Raw genomic sequence first — 18,436 nt, forward strand, 5'->3', positions numbered from 1 at the left:
ATATTTATATGGGGTTTAAGTCAGGGGCAGGGATCGGGACGAGGTTATATCAACAAGTCTTGGCTGATTCATTCATTAATAGGGAGTGAATGGAGGCAGGTGAGGGGGGGGGGGTGGTAGTTGTGGTAGTAGTAATTACAGGTGTAGAGAGAGAGAGAGAGAGAGAGAGAGAAAAGAGGCGAAAATGAGAGATAGAAAGATAGAGAAAAGGTTAGAGAAAGACAGTTGAGAAGAAACAGACACACACAGGCCTATAATTGAGACGAATTATCAGGCAGACAGTCCTCTAAATCACCAAATAGGCCTATAACTACCTCGAGATAGTCTCTATAACTGGTAGGGTTGTTATGACGGTTGTGAGGAGAGGGGGTGTTTCCTAGGCAGATTTAGTTGTCTGTCTGTCTGTCTATCTTGCCTTACCTTCATTAACGATCATTATCCTTAACTATCGTTCACTTGGTATTAATCACCACTACACCCAGACGTGAAATAATCTGTAATATTCCTCTAAATACTGACACCTTTATCCCCGTTGTTTGTGACGTACGAGCGATAATTTCTGTCTGGGCGATAATTTCTGATTCTGGGCGATAATTTGTGGTTCTGGGCGATAATTTGTGGTTCTGGGCGATAATTTCTGATTCTGGGAGATAATTTCTGATTCTGGGCGATAATTTCTGGTTCTGAGCGATAATTTCTGGTTCTACAGGTGGAATAAATGGATTAAATAGGTGTTTTTAGAATATTTTATTACATATTATCACAGATCATATACCTTAATACTACATTGGTTTATTTCTATATTTTCTTTAGTTCCTACAGATTTATTTTTCTTGTTATATTATAAAAAGTAGTGATTTATTTTCTTGGTATTGAAAGAAATGAAAGAATTATAGTTTTTTCTTAATAATGATAAACTATAACAGTAATCACAGGAAAGAAGAAAAAAATCACAAAATTGAATAAATCTTACGAAAAAATCCTCAGGAATATTAGAATAAATTTTAATACAATAATTTCAATACATAAGTAAACAAGAAGACCATGTTAAAATGTTAATTAATTTATACTTACTATTGTACAATTTCCTACAAACACCTGATTGTCATAATTAACATAACCCAACACATTATCACAGTCGATTATATTTTTACAATTAAATAAAAATACAAACATTTAATTTTTTTTACCAATTATTAGAGAGATGTAGTCAAGTTATATTCATTTGTTTACCTCGTAACTCTCTCTCTCTCTCTCAGTTTGTCTCTCTCTATTTGTAAACAAGGGCTTATACTATGATCAGATGGGCGTTCATTCATAGTCACACTTGTATTTTTGTTATAGTATTTAAGTATGAAGCTACGTCACTCCCAAGATCACACTAAACTCACTCCAAGATCTCACACACTCCGATCAGACGAGATGACTCACTCTAGTTCCCCACACAGGTTGAGATGGGATTTTCTGATCAATTGGTTTGTGATGGTGTTTTATAGACGACTAATCTCACTCAGCTCATTGTGATCACTGAGCTCACCAGGGGCGCCACATTCCTCTCATGCTCAAGTCATAAGGTTCGTCCTCCTCCTCGATGTCTATGTCCTCCTCGTAGTCATCCTTGTCCTCCTCCATCTCCATGTCCTCCTGCCCGGGGTATGGTGGAGGATGGAAGGTTTGTGGAGACACGCTGGGTGGCGGTGTGGGCGGTGTGTGGGCGGGTGGGTGGGCGGGCGTGTAGTACATCATCATGGAAGTTGTTGTGTGTGGGAGGTGGTAGGATGGGTGAGCACTGGGTGGATGTGGGCGGGAGGTGTGGAATGGGCGTGGATATAGATGGACACTGGGTGGATATGGACGTTGAGGGCGGGTAGTTGTTGTGTGTGGGTGTGGTAGAGGCGGGTAGACAGGGTGTCACCGTGGTGGGTGTGGGTGGTGGTGGTGGGGACACTGGGTGGAAACAGACATAGAGGTGGGGCGGACACGGGGTGGACACAGGAACGGAGGTAGGCGGACAGTGGGTGAGATGTGGGACAGTGACACGGGTGGACACAGAACGGAGGTAGGCGGACAGTGGGTGGGTGAGGTGGCGATGTGGGCGGACACGGGGTGGACACAGGAACGGAGGTAGGCGGACAGTGGGTGGGTGAGGGGGCGATGTGGCGGACACGGGGTGGACACAGGAACGGAGGTAGGCGGACAGTGGGGGGGTGAGGCGGGGATGTGGGCGGACACGGGGGTGGAGGCACTGGGGAGGCACTGGGGCACTGGTCACTGGTAGGTGTTGACGGGGTGTCGGGGCACTGTGGCGGCACTGGGGAGGTGCTGACCTCTACCGTCTTACCCTCCTGGGCAGGAGAAGACTGGGTCTATTCCCTGGACGAGGAAGGCGCGACCCCCGGTAGGTAGCCGTTGGCACCAGCGTCAGGCGGTACTGGCACCCCTACCCTTGGCACTCTCCTGCTTGATGCCGACGCTCGCCTCACACTTGATGGTGGAGGTGACAGGAGCCCCCGAGCCCCCTGAGAGCCTTGCTGCCATTTGCTCGCTCGGCTGGCGGGCGGCGTCTGGGCGTGGTGTGGGCGGCTGTAGCGTCTTCAGGCAGGATTTGAGGTGCGTCAGGAGGCGCTCCCTCAACGCCTCTTTCCCCGCCTTACTGAGAGTCTGCTCCACCACGCCCATACACCTGGTGAAGCCCTCCTTGTAGCTGCTGGCGGGCCCTTCGCCGTCTCCTCAGGTTGTTTATCGTCGCCGCCGTCAGGGACCTGCTGGGTCTTGAGGTCCTTCAGGTGCTTGACGGTGAGCTCGAGGATGTCGGCCTTCTCCAGCTTGGTCTGTTTACCAGGGGCCTCCGCGTTCACCAGGTGGGCCTCCGTCAGCAGTCTGGCCAGGTCGTTGAGGCTCGTGTTGATTCTCTCCCGTCTCTTCCTCTCCATCAACGGCTTCCTGATCTGTGGACCACAACAATGTGTTACCTTATGACAGGAGGTGTTACTCATGACAGGAGGTGCTACCTATGACAGGTGGTGTTACCTTATGACAGGTGGTGTTACCTTAAGACAGGTGTTGTATTAAATTATGACAAGTGTTGTGTTACCTTATGACAGGTGTTGTGTTACCTTATGACAGGTGTTACCTTATGACAGGTGTTACCTTATGACAGGAGGTGTTACCTTATGACAGGAGGTGTTACCTATGACAGGAGGTGTTACCTTATGACAGGAGGTGTTACATTATGACAGGTGGTGTTACCTTATGACAGGTGTTACCTTATGACAGGAGGTGTTACCTTATGACAGGAGGTGTTACCTTATGACAGGAGGTGTTACCTTATGACAGGAGGTGTTACATTATGACAGGTGTGTACTTATGACAGGTGGTGTTACCTTATGACAGGAGGTGTTACCTTATGACAGGTGGTGTTACCTATGACAGGAGGTGTTATGACAGAGGTGTTACCATATGACAGGTGTTGTGTTACCTTATGACAGGTGTTGTGTTACCTTATGACAGGTGTTGTGTTACCTATGACAGGAGGTGTTACCTTATGACAGGAGGTGTTACCTTATGACAGGAGGTGTTACATTATGACAGGAGGTGTTACATTATGACAGGTGGTGTTACCTTATGACAGGAGGTGTTACCTTATGACAGGAGGTGTTACATTATGACAGGCGTGTTACCTTATGACAGGTGGTGTTACCTATGACAGGTGTTGTGTTACAGTGACAGGTGGTGTTACCTTATGACAGGTGTTGTGTTACCTTATGACAGGTGTTGTGTTACCTTATGACAGGTGTTGTGTTACAGTGACAGGTGGTGTTACCTTATGACAGGTGTTGTTACCTTATGACAGGTGTTACCTTATGACAGGAGGTGTTACCTTATGACAGGTGGCGTGTTACCGTATGACAGGTGTTATGTTACCTTATGACAGGTGTTGTATTACCTTATGACAGGTGGTGTTACCGTATGACAGGTGGTGTTACATTATGTCAGGTGTTGTGTTACCTTATGACGGGTGTTGTGTTACAGTGACAGGTGTGTAACAACAGGTGGATGCACAACAACCACGTCCCGGACCTATAGCACTCAATACACACTCACCCGTCGTGCCTCGCTGACAGGTTTAGGCGCCCTGGTCTTGCTGACGAGCGGTGGTTGTTGTTGTACGCCCATCCTGACTGTTGTATGGGCGTGGGTGGTGACGAGGAGGACACAAAATAACACGTCTACTCCCCACTATGTCTCGTGGCGGTCTGGCTGTGTCACGCTTCTGCCAACCTACCCCCTCCCGACACACGACTCAGCTGCGACACACGGCGGCGTCTTTTCCACAATGTTTCGCTCACCAGATGACTCCAAATCCTCTATTTCTAACGATTTCAAGCAATAATAACTACCCACTTATCTGCTAATTATCACCAAAACATCATATGATCTCCCCCCCAAAAAACATAAAAATTATCATCTTATTCAATTATGACCAACAGATACACACGAGTCGAAAACAAACTCCACCATCTCCTTCCATAAGTTATCAACAAGGACTCCGCACGCGTGCTCTCATTGGCCACGTGTAGATCTGTGCTCACCTGTGATTGGCGCTGGTGGTCACGAGTCTCGATTATGACTGGCTTAAAGAGGACGCATGGCTGGCAGGGGATTGGCTGATTGGGGGGCTTGAAACTTACGGGGGAAAAAGTAGTGACGGTCGTACACCTGAAGATCAGCCCACACCTTAGTCCACTGTTTAATGATTAAACACACCTGAAGATACCTGGTGGATTAAGTTAGATTAGGTTACTAAAACATTATGTACCTTAAATCGCAAATATTAGGTTTAAGTTATTGTATCTAGTTAAGGTAGTGTGTTAAGGTGAGGTTAATGTTATTTATGTGTTTTATCCAACAGTTACGAGAAATTGTCGACCTAAGGAAGATTACGAACCTCTGCTTAGTTAACCTGATGATTGAAAACCCTACCCTAACCTAACCTAACCTAACCTAACCTAACCTAACCTAATCCCAACCCAACCTAGCCTAACCTAACCTAACCTAGCCTAGCCTAACCCAACCTAGCCTAACATGGGGAATTGTCCAGTCTTAAACTCTCTTCCGACAGATGAAGGAGGGAAGACCCGACAGCCGAGGAAGACCCGACAGCGAGGAAGGACCCACAACACCAAAGTAGTGAAGGAGGACCCGACAGCACTGAGGGACCTGACAGGATGACTGCAACATCTTGCGATAATTACAGGTGACGTTTTCTATGCGCGTGGCTCCCTCAGGTGACGCTGTTGGCGAGGAGGAGGGGGTGGAGGGCGAGGAGGAAGGGGTGGAGGGCGCAGGAGGAAGGGGTGGAGGGCGAGGAGGAGGGGTGGAGAGCGAGGAGGAGGGGTGGAGGGCGAGGAGGAGGGGTGGAGAGCGAGGAGGAAGGTGGAGGGCGAGGAGGAGGGGTGGAGGGCGAGGAGGAGGGGTGGAGAGCGAGGAGGAAGGGGTGGAGGCGAGGAGGTGAGGGGCGAGGGCGAGGAGGGGTGGGTGGGCGGAGGAGGGGTGGAGGGCGAGGAGGAGGGGTGGAGGCGAGGGAGGAGGGTGGGAGGGCGAGGAGGAGGTGAAGGGCGAGAGGAGGGGTGAGAGCAGGAGAGGGGAGGGAGGGCGAGAGAAGGAGGGGTAGAAGAAGGGTGAGGTGGAGGGTGAGGAGGGAGAGGTGTGTGGGGGGTGGAGACTCCTTAAACCGACCCCTTAAACCAACCCCCTTAAAACCGACCCCCTTAAACCGACCCCTAAACCAACCCCTTAAACCGATCCTTAAACCGACCCCTTAAACAGACCCCCTAAAACCACCCCTTAAACCGACCCTTAAATCGACCCTAAACCGGACTTTAAACCGACCTCTAAACCGGACTCCTTAAACCATCCCCTTAAAACGGAACTCTGCTAAAGCGAATACCTGAATGAGAACAGGTATTTGCCCGCCAACTACCTGTACGAGACAACACCTGTAGGACTCTCTCGATGGGACGTGTGTGTGTGTGTGTGTGTGTGCGTGTTCAGGTAGCATATACCTGCTCCGTTTATATATACAGACAGACAGACAATTATTTACCTCGACGCAGGAGAGTAAACAGTGACTTTTTGTTACCGCCAGGAGACACACGGAGACCTGGATCCTGGGGCTTCCGTGTCTCCTGGGTCTGGAGAAGGTAAAGGAGGAGGTGGGGAGGAAGACCTGGGAGGGATGGGGGGAGAGGAAGGGCCTGAGGGAGGGGAAGGAGGAGGAGTGGGGTGAGGGTGATGTTGGGTCATGCCACTTCCGGAGGAGGAGGGAGGAGGTGGTGGGAAGAGGATGAGGAGGAGGAGGTGGTGGGGGTGTAGAGGAGGAGGAGGAGGTGGTGGAAGACGAGGAGGAGGAGGTGGTGGGAGGAAGAGGAGGGAGAGGAGGAGGAGGAGGAAGAGGAGGGGGGGTGGTGGAGGAGGAGGAGGAGGTGGAAGAGGAGGAGGAGGAGGTGGTGGAGGAGGAGGGAGGAGGTGGTGGTGGAAGAGGAGGAGGAGGAGGTGGAGGAGGAGGTGGTGGAAGAGGAGGAGGAGGAGGTGGTGGGAAGAGGAGGAGGAGGAGGGGAGGAGGAGGTGGTGGAAGAGGGAGGAGGAGGAGGTGGTGGGGGTGGGAAGAGGAGGAGGAGGAGGTGGTGGAAGACGAGGAGGAGAGGTGGAGGAAGAGGAGGAGGGAGGGAGGAGGAGGAGGAAGAGGGAGGTGGTGGTGGTGGAGGAGGAGGAGGAGGTGGAAGAGGAGGGAGGAGGTGGTGGTGGTGGAGGGAGGAGGAGGTGGTGGTGGAAGAGGAGAGGAGGAGGGTGGAGGAGGAGGAGGAGGGAAGAGGAGGGGGGTGAGGAGGAGGAGGTGGTGGTGGAAGAGAGGAGGAGGAAGAGGAAGGAGGAGGGAAGAAGAGGAGCAAGGTGGAAGCGGAGGAGGTACAGCATCGTTTTTAGGCTCAACGCCACTGCAGGCAGAAGGCGGGCGAGAGGTCATCGCCTGGCGTAGAGACCAATACGTTTTGGTCCTGAGGGTTGAGGAGACGAGAAGGGGAATGCCTGGCGCTGGTGATCGCTTGTGGTGGCGTTGGTGATCGCTCGTGACGGCGTTAGTTATGGCTCGTAATGGCGTTGTTATACTGGAGTCTTTACATAGTAGTAGTAGTAGTAATGTTGTTGTTGTTGTTGTTGTTGTTGTTGCTGTTATAGCTGCTGTTGTTGTTGTTGTTGTTGTTGTTGTTGTTGTTGTTGTAAAGTAACATGCTCACTCCACAGTAGACACACTGGTCACCACTACTGAGTGTTGTTGATGACGGCACTCACCTCTGGACGACGGCGGGCCATTTCCAGGGCGCCACAATTCTGGTCTTGTGGCGCGGATCAGAGTGTTGCTGATGGCGTGGGGCCGCAGGCGTTGTTATGCGGCGGACAGACGCAAGACAGGCAGCCGCGGGTGACCTTGACCCCTGACCTTCCTGCAGCTCCAAGCCACGCCATGATCTCTGACACACGCTGCCCTCCTCCTCCTGCTGTAACACGCTACTGCTGTGTGTGTGTGTGTGTGTGTGTGTGTGTGTGTGTGTGTGTGTGTGTGTGTGTGTGTGTGTGTGGTGTGTGGTGTGTGTGTGTGTGTGTGTGTGTGTGTGTGTGTGTGGTGTGTGTGTGTGTGTGTGTGTGTGTGTGTGTGTGTGTGTGTGTGTGTGTGTGTGTGTGTGTGGTGTGTGTGTGGTGTGTGTGTGGTGTGTGTGGTAGGTGTGTGTGGTGTGTGTGTGTTGTGTGTGTGTGTGTGGTGTGTGTGTGTGTGTGTGTGTGTGGTGTGTGTGGTGTGTGTGTGTGTGTGTGTGGTGTGTGTGTGTGTGTGTGTGTGTGTGTGGTGTGGTGTGTGGTGTGTGTGTGTGTGTGTGTGTGTGTGTGTGGCGTGTGTGGTATGTGTGTGTGTGTGTGTGTGTGTTCGGGGTGCTTAGAACAACATGGTGATTTTTCTGGGTATATGCTGAACAAGTCGTGGGTTATAGAATGTACTCTATCAGCTTGGTCTCGCTGAGTACGTGGGGGCAGGCAGCTTAAGGACTCAGTAGAGGAGTAGTCCTGTCCAGGCCCCTGCAAGTATGGCAGGTCAGGTGCGGGGCAGAAAACAGCAGGTCTGGTCAGTACTACCTGTTGCTACCATTTTTTTATACCAAAGCTTCCGGTCATTAAACTGATTTCTATTGTCTTGTAACCTTGCCTTAATGATCTAGGGGGGAGGTGGGAGGAGGGAGGAGAAGGGAAAGGGGAGAGGAAGAGGAGGGAGAGAGGAAGAGGAGGGAGAGAGGAAGGAAGAAAGGAGGAGGTGGAAGGAATCTCTTGGCACAGACTTGAAAATTGACTTCTCTCTCTCACCTGTTTGCTTCCCATCTTGCCAATTACCTGACCCCTGTGTGTGTGTGTGTGTGTGTGTGTGTGTGTGTGTGTGTGTGTGTGTGTGTGTGTGTGTGTGTGTGTGTGTGGTGACGGTAAGTACCACAGATTATTACCTCCCTCCTCCTCCTCCTTCCTCCTGTGCGATAATGATGGTAACTGTGCCTAAATGATCTCCCCCTCACTCCCTCCTTCCTCCCTTCTCCTTCCCTTTACTTTCCCCTTCTCTCCTCCCTTCCTCCCTCCTGTGTGATGATGACGGTAATTGATGCTAAATTATCATTATCTTCTACCCCTTATTGCTTCCCCCTTCCCTCTCCCTTCCCCTCCCATTTATCTCTCTTTTTCCTTCCTTCTTTCCTTTCCTAGTGAATCAAGAAGAGAGAGAGAGAGAGAAAGGGATAAACATTGCAGTAGGGAACCCACATTCCTGCTCTGAACACGACCAATCACCGCCTAGTATAGCTGGACATATCCTCCCCCTCCTCCCCACAACACATCCTCCTCCCTTTCCTCCCCCACATCCTCCCCCCCACCACCTCTATTTCTGTCCCCCATCCTCTCACCCTTCACCATTACACTTCTCCCCTCTCCCTAACATCTTCTCCCTCCCCCTCTCAACATTCTCCTCCCTCTCTAACACTCTCCCCCTCAACACCCCTAACACCCCCTCCCAAAGCATTCACCACCTGACTTAAAAACGCTTCTGATAATAAGTCACTGTTGACGCAAGACGAATTATACATACATACATACATACATACATACATACATACATACATACATACATACGCATGGCCACGAGACTTAATGGCAAAACCACCTAACGGAGAGGAGGTGAGGAAGAGTAAGGGGGAGGAAGAGGAGGAGGAGAGGGAGGAAGAGGAGGGGGAGGGGGAAGAGGAGGGGAGGGAGGAAGAGGAGGAGGAGGGAGGAAGAGGAGGGGGAGGAGGAAGAGGAGGGGGGAGGATTTTATCATTCGGTTTATTCAGAATTCAGGACTTTCTGTACACTGGTTGGTCAGGGTCAGCCAGGCGTGAGGGGCCTCTCTATCCTTAGCGGCAACTCAAGTGATCAGAGCAGTTAGTTGCCGGATCATTTAGTTTGATCCTTCGTCTGGCAGCCCCGTCCCCTGCGCGCGTAAATTGCTGCCGGGAGTAATGAGATAATTGTCGTCCTGGAACCACCACCAGATACCCCAAAGAGGGGGGGGCGGGGTCAGTGATGCCCTCAGGTGCACACTTATACAGAACAGGTGCGCAGCTGACTCTCATTCATTCCCAAGTTCCATTCATGACCCGGTGACCTAACCCCGTGGCGCGTTTAACCTTATGTGTTTATCTGTCTATTGACTCAGTGCTTCTGTTCATTCATGTTTGGGTTTGTTTACATGTGTATAATAATAATAAATAATAATTAACGGTTTATTGAAAAGTTCTGCAGCCCGAAGGCTGAAAAATATACATTGACATAAATGACTTATTACATACATTGGTGGTTTAACAAAGCCTTCATTAGAGAAAGGTGAAGGAACATACAGTGAACATACAGATTAATGTAGGTGGAACAGCAAAAACGTAGTGTAATAACTCCCAGATGGTGTGTAGAGGGACCTCACGGTGTAGTAGTTCCCCACAGATGGTGTTATGAGGGGCTCACGTGCTGTAGTAATTCCTTCCAGATGGTGTTATGGAGGGCGTCACGGTGTAGTAATTCCTCACAGATGGTGTTATGAGGGCCCCACGTGGTGTAGTAATTCCCTCACAGATGGTGTTATGAGGGGCCTCACGGTGTGGTAATTCCCTCACAGATGGTGTTGAGGGGCCTCACTGGTGTAGTAATTCCCTCACAGATGGTGTTATGAGGGCCTCACGTGGTGTAGTAATTCTGGTGGTGTTAGTGAGGGCCCCACGTGGTGTAGTAACTCCTTCACATATGGTGTTATGAGGCCTCACGTGGTGTAGTAATTCCCTCACAGATGGTGTTATGAGGGCCTCACGTGGTGTGTAATCCCTCACAGATGGTGTGTTATATGAGTGAGGTGGCCCAGGCCTTCCTATCGTAGACGGATTAACACATCACTGGTTATCACGGGCCGTTATCACTGGGTACCTGGGACCTCACTGTGTGAAGGTTAACTTTGGTACCACTGTTACTGTTGAGTTGTTCTCACTGACTTAAGCACTGTTCACCACTGTTCACTGTTTAACACTGGTTCCGTTCCTTTCCTAAATGAAATAGTAACTTCTGGCAGAACATGTTGATATTCCGGTGGGGAGAGGGTTCAGGGGAGGGGTTGGTATGGGCCAACATAACGTTGACCTGGCTGCTCCGAGAGAGCGCCAGGTACGTCTTGACCCTTCGGTGGTCAAGGATGTGTGTGTGTGTGTGTGTGTGTGTGTGTTTGTTGCTGTTGTAGTGATTGTTTATATGTGGCTTTGGGTTAAATATAAGTATTAATTTCTTTGTTTTTTCATCCCATTTTTCTTTCTTTCTTTCTTCTTCTTCTTCTTCTTCTTTTGTTTCTTTATTATTATTATTATTATTATTATTATCATTATTATTATTATTATTATTATTATTATTTTTCCTCTTGTGAGTAAATATCCTTAATTTAACAATAACAAGATAGAACAATAAAGTTAATTAGATGTACAGGTAATTATTATCAAAGAGAATTAGGAGTTTATTAAATACAAAATTAATAATATTCCCCTCCTCTCCTCCCCTTCTCTCCTCCCCCTCTCTTCCTTCCCCTCCTTCTCTTTCTCCTCCCAGTGTTTCCTCCCCTCCCCTCCTCCATCTTCTTAGTATCTCCTTCTCCTCTCTCCTCTCCCACCTTCCAATATCTTCCTCCCTCCCTCCCCTTCTCTCCCTCCTCCCCTCCCTCTCTACACCTGTACCTGGGCAATTATGTCAACATGTGTACAGGTGTTCAGTACAATATTTCAGGTGTGAGGGTGCGCTCTCTCTCTCTCTCTCTCTCTCTCTCTCTCTCTCTCTCTCTCTCTCTCTGACACACATACATATAACTGTCTGTCTGTCTGTCTGTCTAATAAGATATAGGATACATAAACACCAATAATATATTCATTATATATACCTCTTTATACTAACACACGTTATATATACCAAATATATCACTATAGCTTCCTTGTGGTATATAAACCCGGTATATACGTCACACCTGTTATATGTCAGTATATACCTAGTTGATGGGTATAAGAGATCTACTTAATATAACGAAAATATACCTTAAACTGTAAAGATATACCAAGATGCAGTATAACAGGGGGGGGTATATATACCTTGGTGAGTATATATCAGAATTTATGCTTATCAGATATAGCATACACTCCACATTCAGGATGGCAGGTGATATAAGGAGGGTATATATTGTATTATACCTTACATATACAATTAATATACCATATGGGATATACCAACACTTCATATAACTAGATATACGTCAAGTCGATATATAAGACACATAGTTATACTGAAATATATTATAGTCAGATTAACTCAAAATTATATCTATATATATATTAAAATTAGCTTTATATAAGTATATCGTTTGTATTTCTAGTTATTTATATTTATTTATAGTTTATATATCAAAGTTTATATATAATAACACTATATAATAATAATAATAATAATAATAATAATAACAATATAATTAACTACATAACAGATTAACTAAAGTAAACACAAGTTACACTCACTAACTGATAAAACACAATAGTTCCTTATTAATCACCCCCCCCCCCCCTGAAGCCAGAGAGATTCAGACCCGTGAACCCGAAGCCGTAGACTGATACATTACTCTGTCCATAAATGGTTCGGATTTCACGAGTTTGAATCTTGAGGTTCGTGGGTGACTGTACAGGTGTTGGTCCGTCAATATCTCCAACATTTGTAACTCTCTCTCTCTCTCTCTCTCTCTCTCTCTCTCTCTCTCTCTCTCTCTCTCTCTCTCTCAGTCTTAGTATTTAAACAAACTTCAAATTAAGCTAACATGTATCTTAATTATTATCAACTTATTTTAACAGTAATATTAAAGTGATGTTATTATTGGTGGTGATATTAACATTCTTAATAATATATAAGTAATTTTATCATTATTTTAATATTCTTTGTAATATTTTCACCAATGTTAACTTTACATAAACATAAGTGATAAAAATTGTACTATTATTAAGGTAATGTTTGTGTGTCCAGTCATGAGAGGGACTAACTCACGGTACACTTAACCTAACCTAACCTAACTATAACGGTAGGACGGTAATGTAACACTGATACAGCGCATATGACCCTTCGTTAACTCCGGGTTAAAGACAATACTAAGAACTACAGTCATGTACTTGAGACAGTCCGGAGACAAGACTCACATCCTCGGGCGAGTGTCTCTTGAGATGTACCTCCCTGGGTGTTATTGGACAAATATATATAAACATCACAAAACATATTTATTGTTTGTATCAACATTATCAACACACACATCACTTAATGGTGTCAATGTGAGGTCATGTGAGGTCATAACAGCTGTCACCTCACGTCTACAGCCTGTCAGCTTGGTGGCGCCTCTGACATGTGGACAACTTGACTGACTAGAGGCAGAGGTTGGTGGCTTAATGTAGAGATAAATTACCTGCGCCTGACATTGGTCACTAATGCTGGTACACTGATGACCAGCAGGAAGGTGGGGCCAAGCAGCACCTCACAAATATATGTCCAAGTACTGTATTTTCCAGTTAAAATATTACCTTCTCTACCGGGCATATGGATCACTTACCCGTCACCTAATCAGCTCACGGCTGGGCTGACAGGCACTACTAATCAGTCCAGCCCGTTACAACCCCTTCATCGAATAACTCAGGCAATTGAAGGCACTTATAACATCATAATCCACTTAAGATCATTTAACGAGGTGTAGTACTTGAATTCGTAATTTGTAAGTGTGTGGTGTCATTTGGCACTGTCAATATGTCACCTGTGAGGCACTTATAAGCACTTGGCACTGTCAGTATGTCACCTGTGGGGCACTTATAAGCACTTGGCACTGTCAGTATGTCACCTGTGAGGCACTTATAAGCACTTGGCACTGTCAGTATGTCACCTGTGAGGCACTTATAGGCACTTGGTGGTTGTTTGAGCCTCCTAGTGAGTCATTAAGCAGCTCCATAGTTTGTTTATACAGTCTTCCAGTTCCTGTTTACGTCACTCCTGTAAGAGAGAAAGAACTTTAATAAATCTATCTATCAACTAGCAACTGATATATGATTACTTGAGTCTACCATAAATAAAGAGATTTTAATTTTCTCTAACTCAATTAAGGGTATAACTCACCTAAACATTGAATAACTATATTTTACACTTGAACGGGGAATTAGTTGATATCTTGTTTAATTCTTCTATTTATTAAGTTATTTACTTATTCATTTATTCATTTATCCATTGTTTTCATTAATTTTATTGAGTAAAATTGGTTATAAAGAAAATTAGTGACTATTTACCGTATACATTGGGTTTTCAATTCCATCTACGTTGCTTTCACTCTCTCGGGTATTTTGTTGTCGCTGTCTGCTACTCAGTACCTGATTTCCGTTCCCCTGATTGGCAATAACCATGTTGGACTGAACTTGATTTCCGTTACTCTGATTTCCGTAGCTTTGGGCGGTATGATTGGCGTTTGTAATGGCCGGGTTGGTACTGATCTGATTTCCATGACTCTGGTTGTCATGGTCCTGATTGCCAAGATATGGACTCACAGAGCGTAGAGTGGAATGTTCCTGATTTCCAAGTCCCTGATTATTAATAGGGTAGGGACTGACACGACCCTGATTAGCATTGGCATGACCCTGATTTCCGTGGGTCTGGTGGCCATGATCCTGATTGGCAAGATATGGACTGGTACGACCCTGATTGGTGTGGACCTGATATGAAGTGCCCAATTCGACTTCTTCGCCCCTTATACCTGACCCTGAGAAAGAAAGTGTAAGTAAATTACCATAATACAATAGTTATCGCTTAATATAAACATTTGTCACCACAGAAAACGTTAACATGAACCGTAACTCTTATAGAAATCTGACTAAGTCTTCAAATAAACAAGAAAATCAATGAATTTATAGCACAAGTCAGAAGTTACTTTTAATTATTTATGTTTCAAGTAAGAAGAATTTTTTTGGATAATTAAGAGAGGTTTAGGGTGGGTAGTCGTATTTGGGTGTGAGTGAGTGGGTGGGGGTTTGTGCGTGGGTGTTAGTGGGTGGGGGTCGTACCTGTGTGTGGATCATTAAGTGTGTTGGCGAGGTCTCTGGTTTTCTTCGGGGAGTCATGTGGAGCACTGAGGTCCATCTGGGGAAGACGTGTACCATGAATGAGTGGAGTCTCTCTCTCTCTCTCTCTCTCTCTCTCTCTCTCTCTCTCTCTCTCTCTCTCTCTCTCTCTCTCTCTCTCTCTCTCTCTCATGGGTTATATAATATCATGATTTAATATTTTGGATAGATCTATACAGCTCGTGTCTGAACTACACACACACACACACACACACACACACACACACACACACACACACACACACCTCCTCCCACACGAAGTTAAACTTGTCTTGTTGTGGTGGATCAGGAGACATGATGACTGTGTCCAGGTCACTCCCAGCCGACCTGGAGCACTCGGCTGGCATCCCTCCCAGGTTACTCGGCTTCAGGTCACTCCTCCCTTTGTCTCTCCATCCTAAGTTACCCTGGAAGTGCATGCCCCTCCGCTGGTCATGCTCGTCCCTCCCATGGTCACTCCGGCAGTTATTTTTCATCTTATTCAGGTCCTCACGCCCCAGGTCACCTCGATGATGATTAGCCCTGTTCAGTTCATCCCTCCCCAGGTCATGTAGGCGGCCCAGGTCATCCATGGCCCCAGGTACGAGTCCAGGGATGGCCTTGTCGAAGCTGCTGTCATCGAAGCTCAGGGGGTCCTCACTAGGCGTCACGTCCCCCATCAGGTAAGACATCTGTTAAGGGGAGAGACTCGTCATCAAGTTACCATGACATTTCAGTAAAACCTCGTTCAAGTGTGAAGTAGTTCCTTCAAGTGTGACTCAAATATACCACAGAACGTAGATGTGACTCTCAAGTACGGGGTTGAGTATGAGACAGTGTTCCTTACCTTGAGGTGACGCTCGAGTATTAGGTCAAGGTCAAAGTCATCGTCGTCCTCACCGAAGGGATTGACGAGCGACTCGGCCACCTTGAGCCAGCCCATGTAGAAGAAGAACTGCAACAGGGTGAAGATAGGGATGAAGAAGTCGATGGTCCTGTTGGTGTACTTCTGTTGGGGGTCCAGGAACTGTCGCCCCAACACTGAGAAGAAGAAGAAGGAGTACACGGCCATCGTCACCACCTGCGGGAGGGAGAGAGAAGGAGAGTTAGTGGGAGGGAAAGAGAGAGGGAGATTCACCACATTCTCTCATCCCTCCCACTCACCACTCCCGCCACTCACCTGCGTGTAGACGAGAGGGATGCTCATGTCGTTCCACCTGAGCAACATCCCGTTCATGTTTCTCAACTTAATCAACTCCTCCAGCAGGAATTTTAAGCCGAAGTTGTCCCTGACGTAGCCAGAGGTCGTGGCACTCTCTACCATCTTACACGACCACATTATCGGCAGTAGCACCAGGGGCACGCTTGTCCTCCCCTTCTGCTGCTCTAGGATGCGCATCTCGTGGGCTGTGAGGTATCCTGTGGGAGGGGCAGAAGGAGGAGGAAGTGGTGATGGTGAGGAAGCATCTAATATGGATGGGTAGAAAGAGAGGATGAAAGAGAAAAGAAAAGAGACAAAAAAAAAGGAACAAAGAAGAAAAAGAAAGAGAGAGAGAAGAAATTTGAAAGGAAGATAGGAAGGAAGACACACATACACTTACAGACAAACAAAGACATCACAAACAAAACAAAAATAATAAAAACCACACAAACAAACACACAAACAAACAAACACCATATAAATAAATCAACATTACGCAACTCAACACTACGTCCCCAACACCCCCACCCTCATCCCCCCACCCATCCCCCCACCCCACCCCCAAACCCCCACCCCACCCCCAAACCCCACCCATCCCCACCCCCACCCCCAAAACCCCCCACCCCCCAAAAATATATAATTAACATGGGTGTGAAATAGGCCTTGACACCCACCTGCAGAAACCCATTAAGATTATCACCAATAATGGGGATAATTTTACACAGGTGGGTTATGACTCACCCCTACTGACCTTAGTGGGTTAATGTTACCTGGTTGTGATGTGCTTTGTTTGTTTTAGGGAGAGGACGAGAGTTTGTGAGGGATGGTTTGTTATGATCATGTATTGTGTAACCATTATTATACCTGTCTTCACTCACTCACTCACTCGCTCACTCACTCACTCACCAGCTTCTAGAATCTCCTTATAGGTTGGGAACTTCTTTTGCACCTTTGGGGAGATCTTGGCAAAGGTGAGGAGACTAGCCAGGTTCACATACCGTATGAGAGTCGCCCTAAGTGCTCGTGGTGTCCCTTGCTGGAAAGAAAAGAACAAAAACAAGAATCCGGATAGTGTACACGAACGCATTTCCTCTCTCCCACTATATAATTATTTTCTTGACACATATCTCGTTTAGTTACCGATTGTATTGACGTTAAATACAGAATACATGAGTGTGATTAAACTCTATTAATACCTTTCCTCTTATGTATGACGCGCAGACCATGGCAAAATCGTCGGGCCAGGGGATACAGAGATACTGTTCCCACCACCGCTGTACCACCACTGTAACGTAGAACCCCAGCACGAAGGAGATGGGGATGAGGTTCCTGAAGTAGTCGCAGTAGAGGGAGAGGTGCTCGAAGGTCCTTTTGGTGGAGGGGAGAGGGGAGTTAGTGAGGAGAGAGAGAGAGAGAGAGAGAGAGAGAGAGAGAGTGGAGAAGGTTATGTTGGGGAAAGAGAAAGAGAGAGAGAAAGAGAGAGAGAGAGAAGGAGTGAGAGGGGGGAGACCAGGTATTGGGGATTCTTTGCTTATATACCAGAATTTACACACACACACACTGTTCCAACATGGCTGCCAACATACCAACCTTTCATTCCTTCCAACGAGTTTACCAAACCTGCCAACACAGTGATACCAACCTTGAAGTCCTCCTCCTACCAGGCCTGCCAACCTCCAACCTGTCCAACACCTTGCCACCACCTGCCACAGTGATACCAACCCCTCCAAGTCCTTCTACCAGGCCTGCCAACCTTGCCAAACCTGATAACACAGTGATACCAACCTCCAAGTTCTTCTATCAGGCCTGCCAACCCTTCCAAACCTGCCAACACAGTCATACCAACCTCCTATTCCTACTACCAGGCCTGCCAACCCTTCTAAACCTGGTAACACAGTGATACCAACCCCTCCAAATCCTTCTACCAGGCCTGCCAACCTTGCCAAACCTGATAACACAGTAATACCAACCTCCAAATCCTTCTACCAGGCCTGCCAACCCTGCCAAACCTGACAACACAGTAATACCAACCTCCTCTGATCTTCGTTGAGGGCGAACCTGTACACCAGCGAACATAAGAAGTACAACATGCAGTAGACGACTGTATCTGGCCACACTAGCTTATAGATGCTGCCCTTCCACCTGCCGGAGAGAACACAAGACGGTGAGTTAGGGGGTTGTGTTCTGGTGGGAGGGTTGGTACTACTGTTTGTTTACTCTACAGGGTGTATCATAAGTCTACTCTCATAGGAAATACGCTTACAGTGGTTGATTTAGACTATCCTTAGTATACCTGTACTGTCTACCATGGTATACCTGTACTGTCTACCATGGTATACCTGTACTGTCTACTGTGGTATACCTGTACTGTCTACCATGGTATACCTGTACTGTCTACGGAGGTGACAGTACAGGTGTGACGGCGTAACACTCACCTGAACAGTAGGCGCCAGAAGGAACCAAACCCACGGCAGTCAGACACTTG

The 18,436-nt window shown here is 47.2% G+C and overlaps 2 protein-coding genes across 4 annotated transcripts in view; both read right to left on the reverse strand.

The window, feature by feature from the left end:
• Window positions 1-2,421: 2,421 nt before the first annotated feature.
• On the reverse strand, window positions 2,422-4,255 carry LOC121868479 (helix-loop-helix protein lin-22-like). The gene is made up of 3 exons (XM_042369145.1): window positions 4,105-4,255; window positions 2,682-2,948; window positions 2,422-2,592 (listed from the first exon to the last, which is right to left on the reverse strand). Exons 1-3 carry the CDS (start codon window positions 4,174-4,176, stop codon window positions 2,422-2,424), a joined length of 510 nt encoding a protein of 169 aa, XP_042225079.1. The 5' UTR covers window positions 4,177-4,255.
• Window positions 4,256-12,885: 8,630 nt separating this feature from the next.
• The window catches only part of LOC121868470 (bestrophin-2-like), a 7,340-nt gene continuing 1,789 nt past the window's right edge, over window positions 12,886-18,436 (reverse strand). For 2 of the 3 annotated variants that reach the window (XM_042369129.1, XM_042369128.1), the window contains exons 2-11: window positions 18,387-18,436; window positions 17,983-18,093; window positions 17,148-17,319; window positions 16,858-16,987; window positions 15,931-16,169; window positions 15,598-15,831; window positions 15,017-15,442; window positions 14,715-14,790; window positions 13,947-14,413; window positions 12,886-13,656 (exon numbers count right to left, since the gene is read on the reverse strand). The exon at window positions 18,387-18,436 is cut by the window's right edge and continues 189 nt beyond it. In XM_042369129.1, coding sequence (XP_042225063.1) covers window positions 13,651-13,656; window positions 13,947-14,413; window positions 14,715-14,790; window positions 15,017-15,442; window positions 15,598-15,831; window positions 15,931-16,169; window positions 16,858-16,987; window positions 17,148-17,319; window positions 17,983-18,093; window positions 18,387-18,436 — 1,911 coding nt within the window. In that variant the 3' untranslated portion in view covers window positions 12,886-13,650. The remainder of the gene's footprint in view (window positions 13,657-13,946; window positions 14,414-14,714; window positions 14,791-15,016; window positions 15,443-15,597; window positions 15,832-15,930; window positions 16,170-16,857; window positions 16,988-17,147; window positions 17,320-17,982; window positions 18,094-18,386) is intronic. The other variant, XR_006089407.1, reaches the window with a different exon arrangement.

The sequence above is a fragment of the Homarus americanus genome, unplaced genomic scaffold, assembly GCF_018991925.1.
Source record: "Homarus americanus isolate GMGI-L3 unplaced genomic scaffold, GMGI_Hamer_2.0 scaffold7585, whole genome shotgun sequence".
In the NCBI taxonomy this organism is placed as follows: domain Eukaryota; kingdom Metazoa; phylum Arthropoda; class Malacostraca; order Decapoda; family Nephropidae; genus Homarus; species Homarus americanus.

Bases quoted from the DNA above. Each gene is read 5' to 3' on its own strand.
- LOC121868479 (XM_042369145.1), bottom strand. From the start codon at position 4,176: ATGGGCGTACAACAACAACCACCGCTCGTCAGCAAGACCAGGGCGCCT. The intron at 2,949-4,104 runs GTGAGTGTGTAT...TGTGGTCCACAG, and splicing joins CTGTCAGCGAGGCACGACGG to ATCAGGAAGCCGTTGATGGA. The intron at 2,593-2,681 runs GTATGGGCGTGG...TCCTGCCTGAAG, and splicing joins CAAGGAGGGCTTCACCAGGT to ACGCTACAGCCGCCCACACC.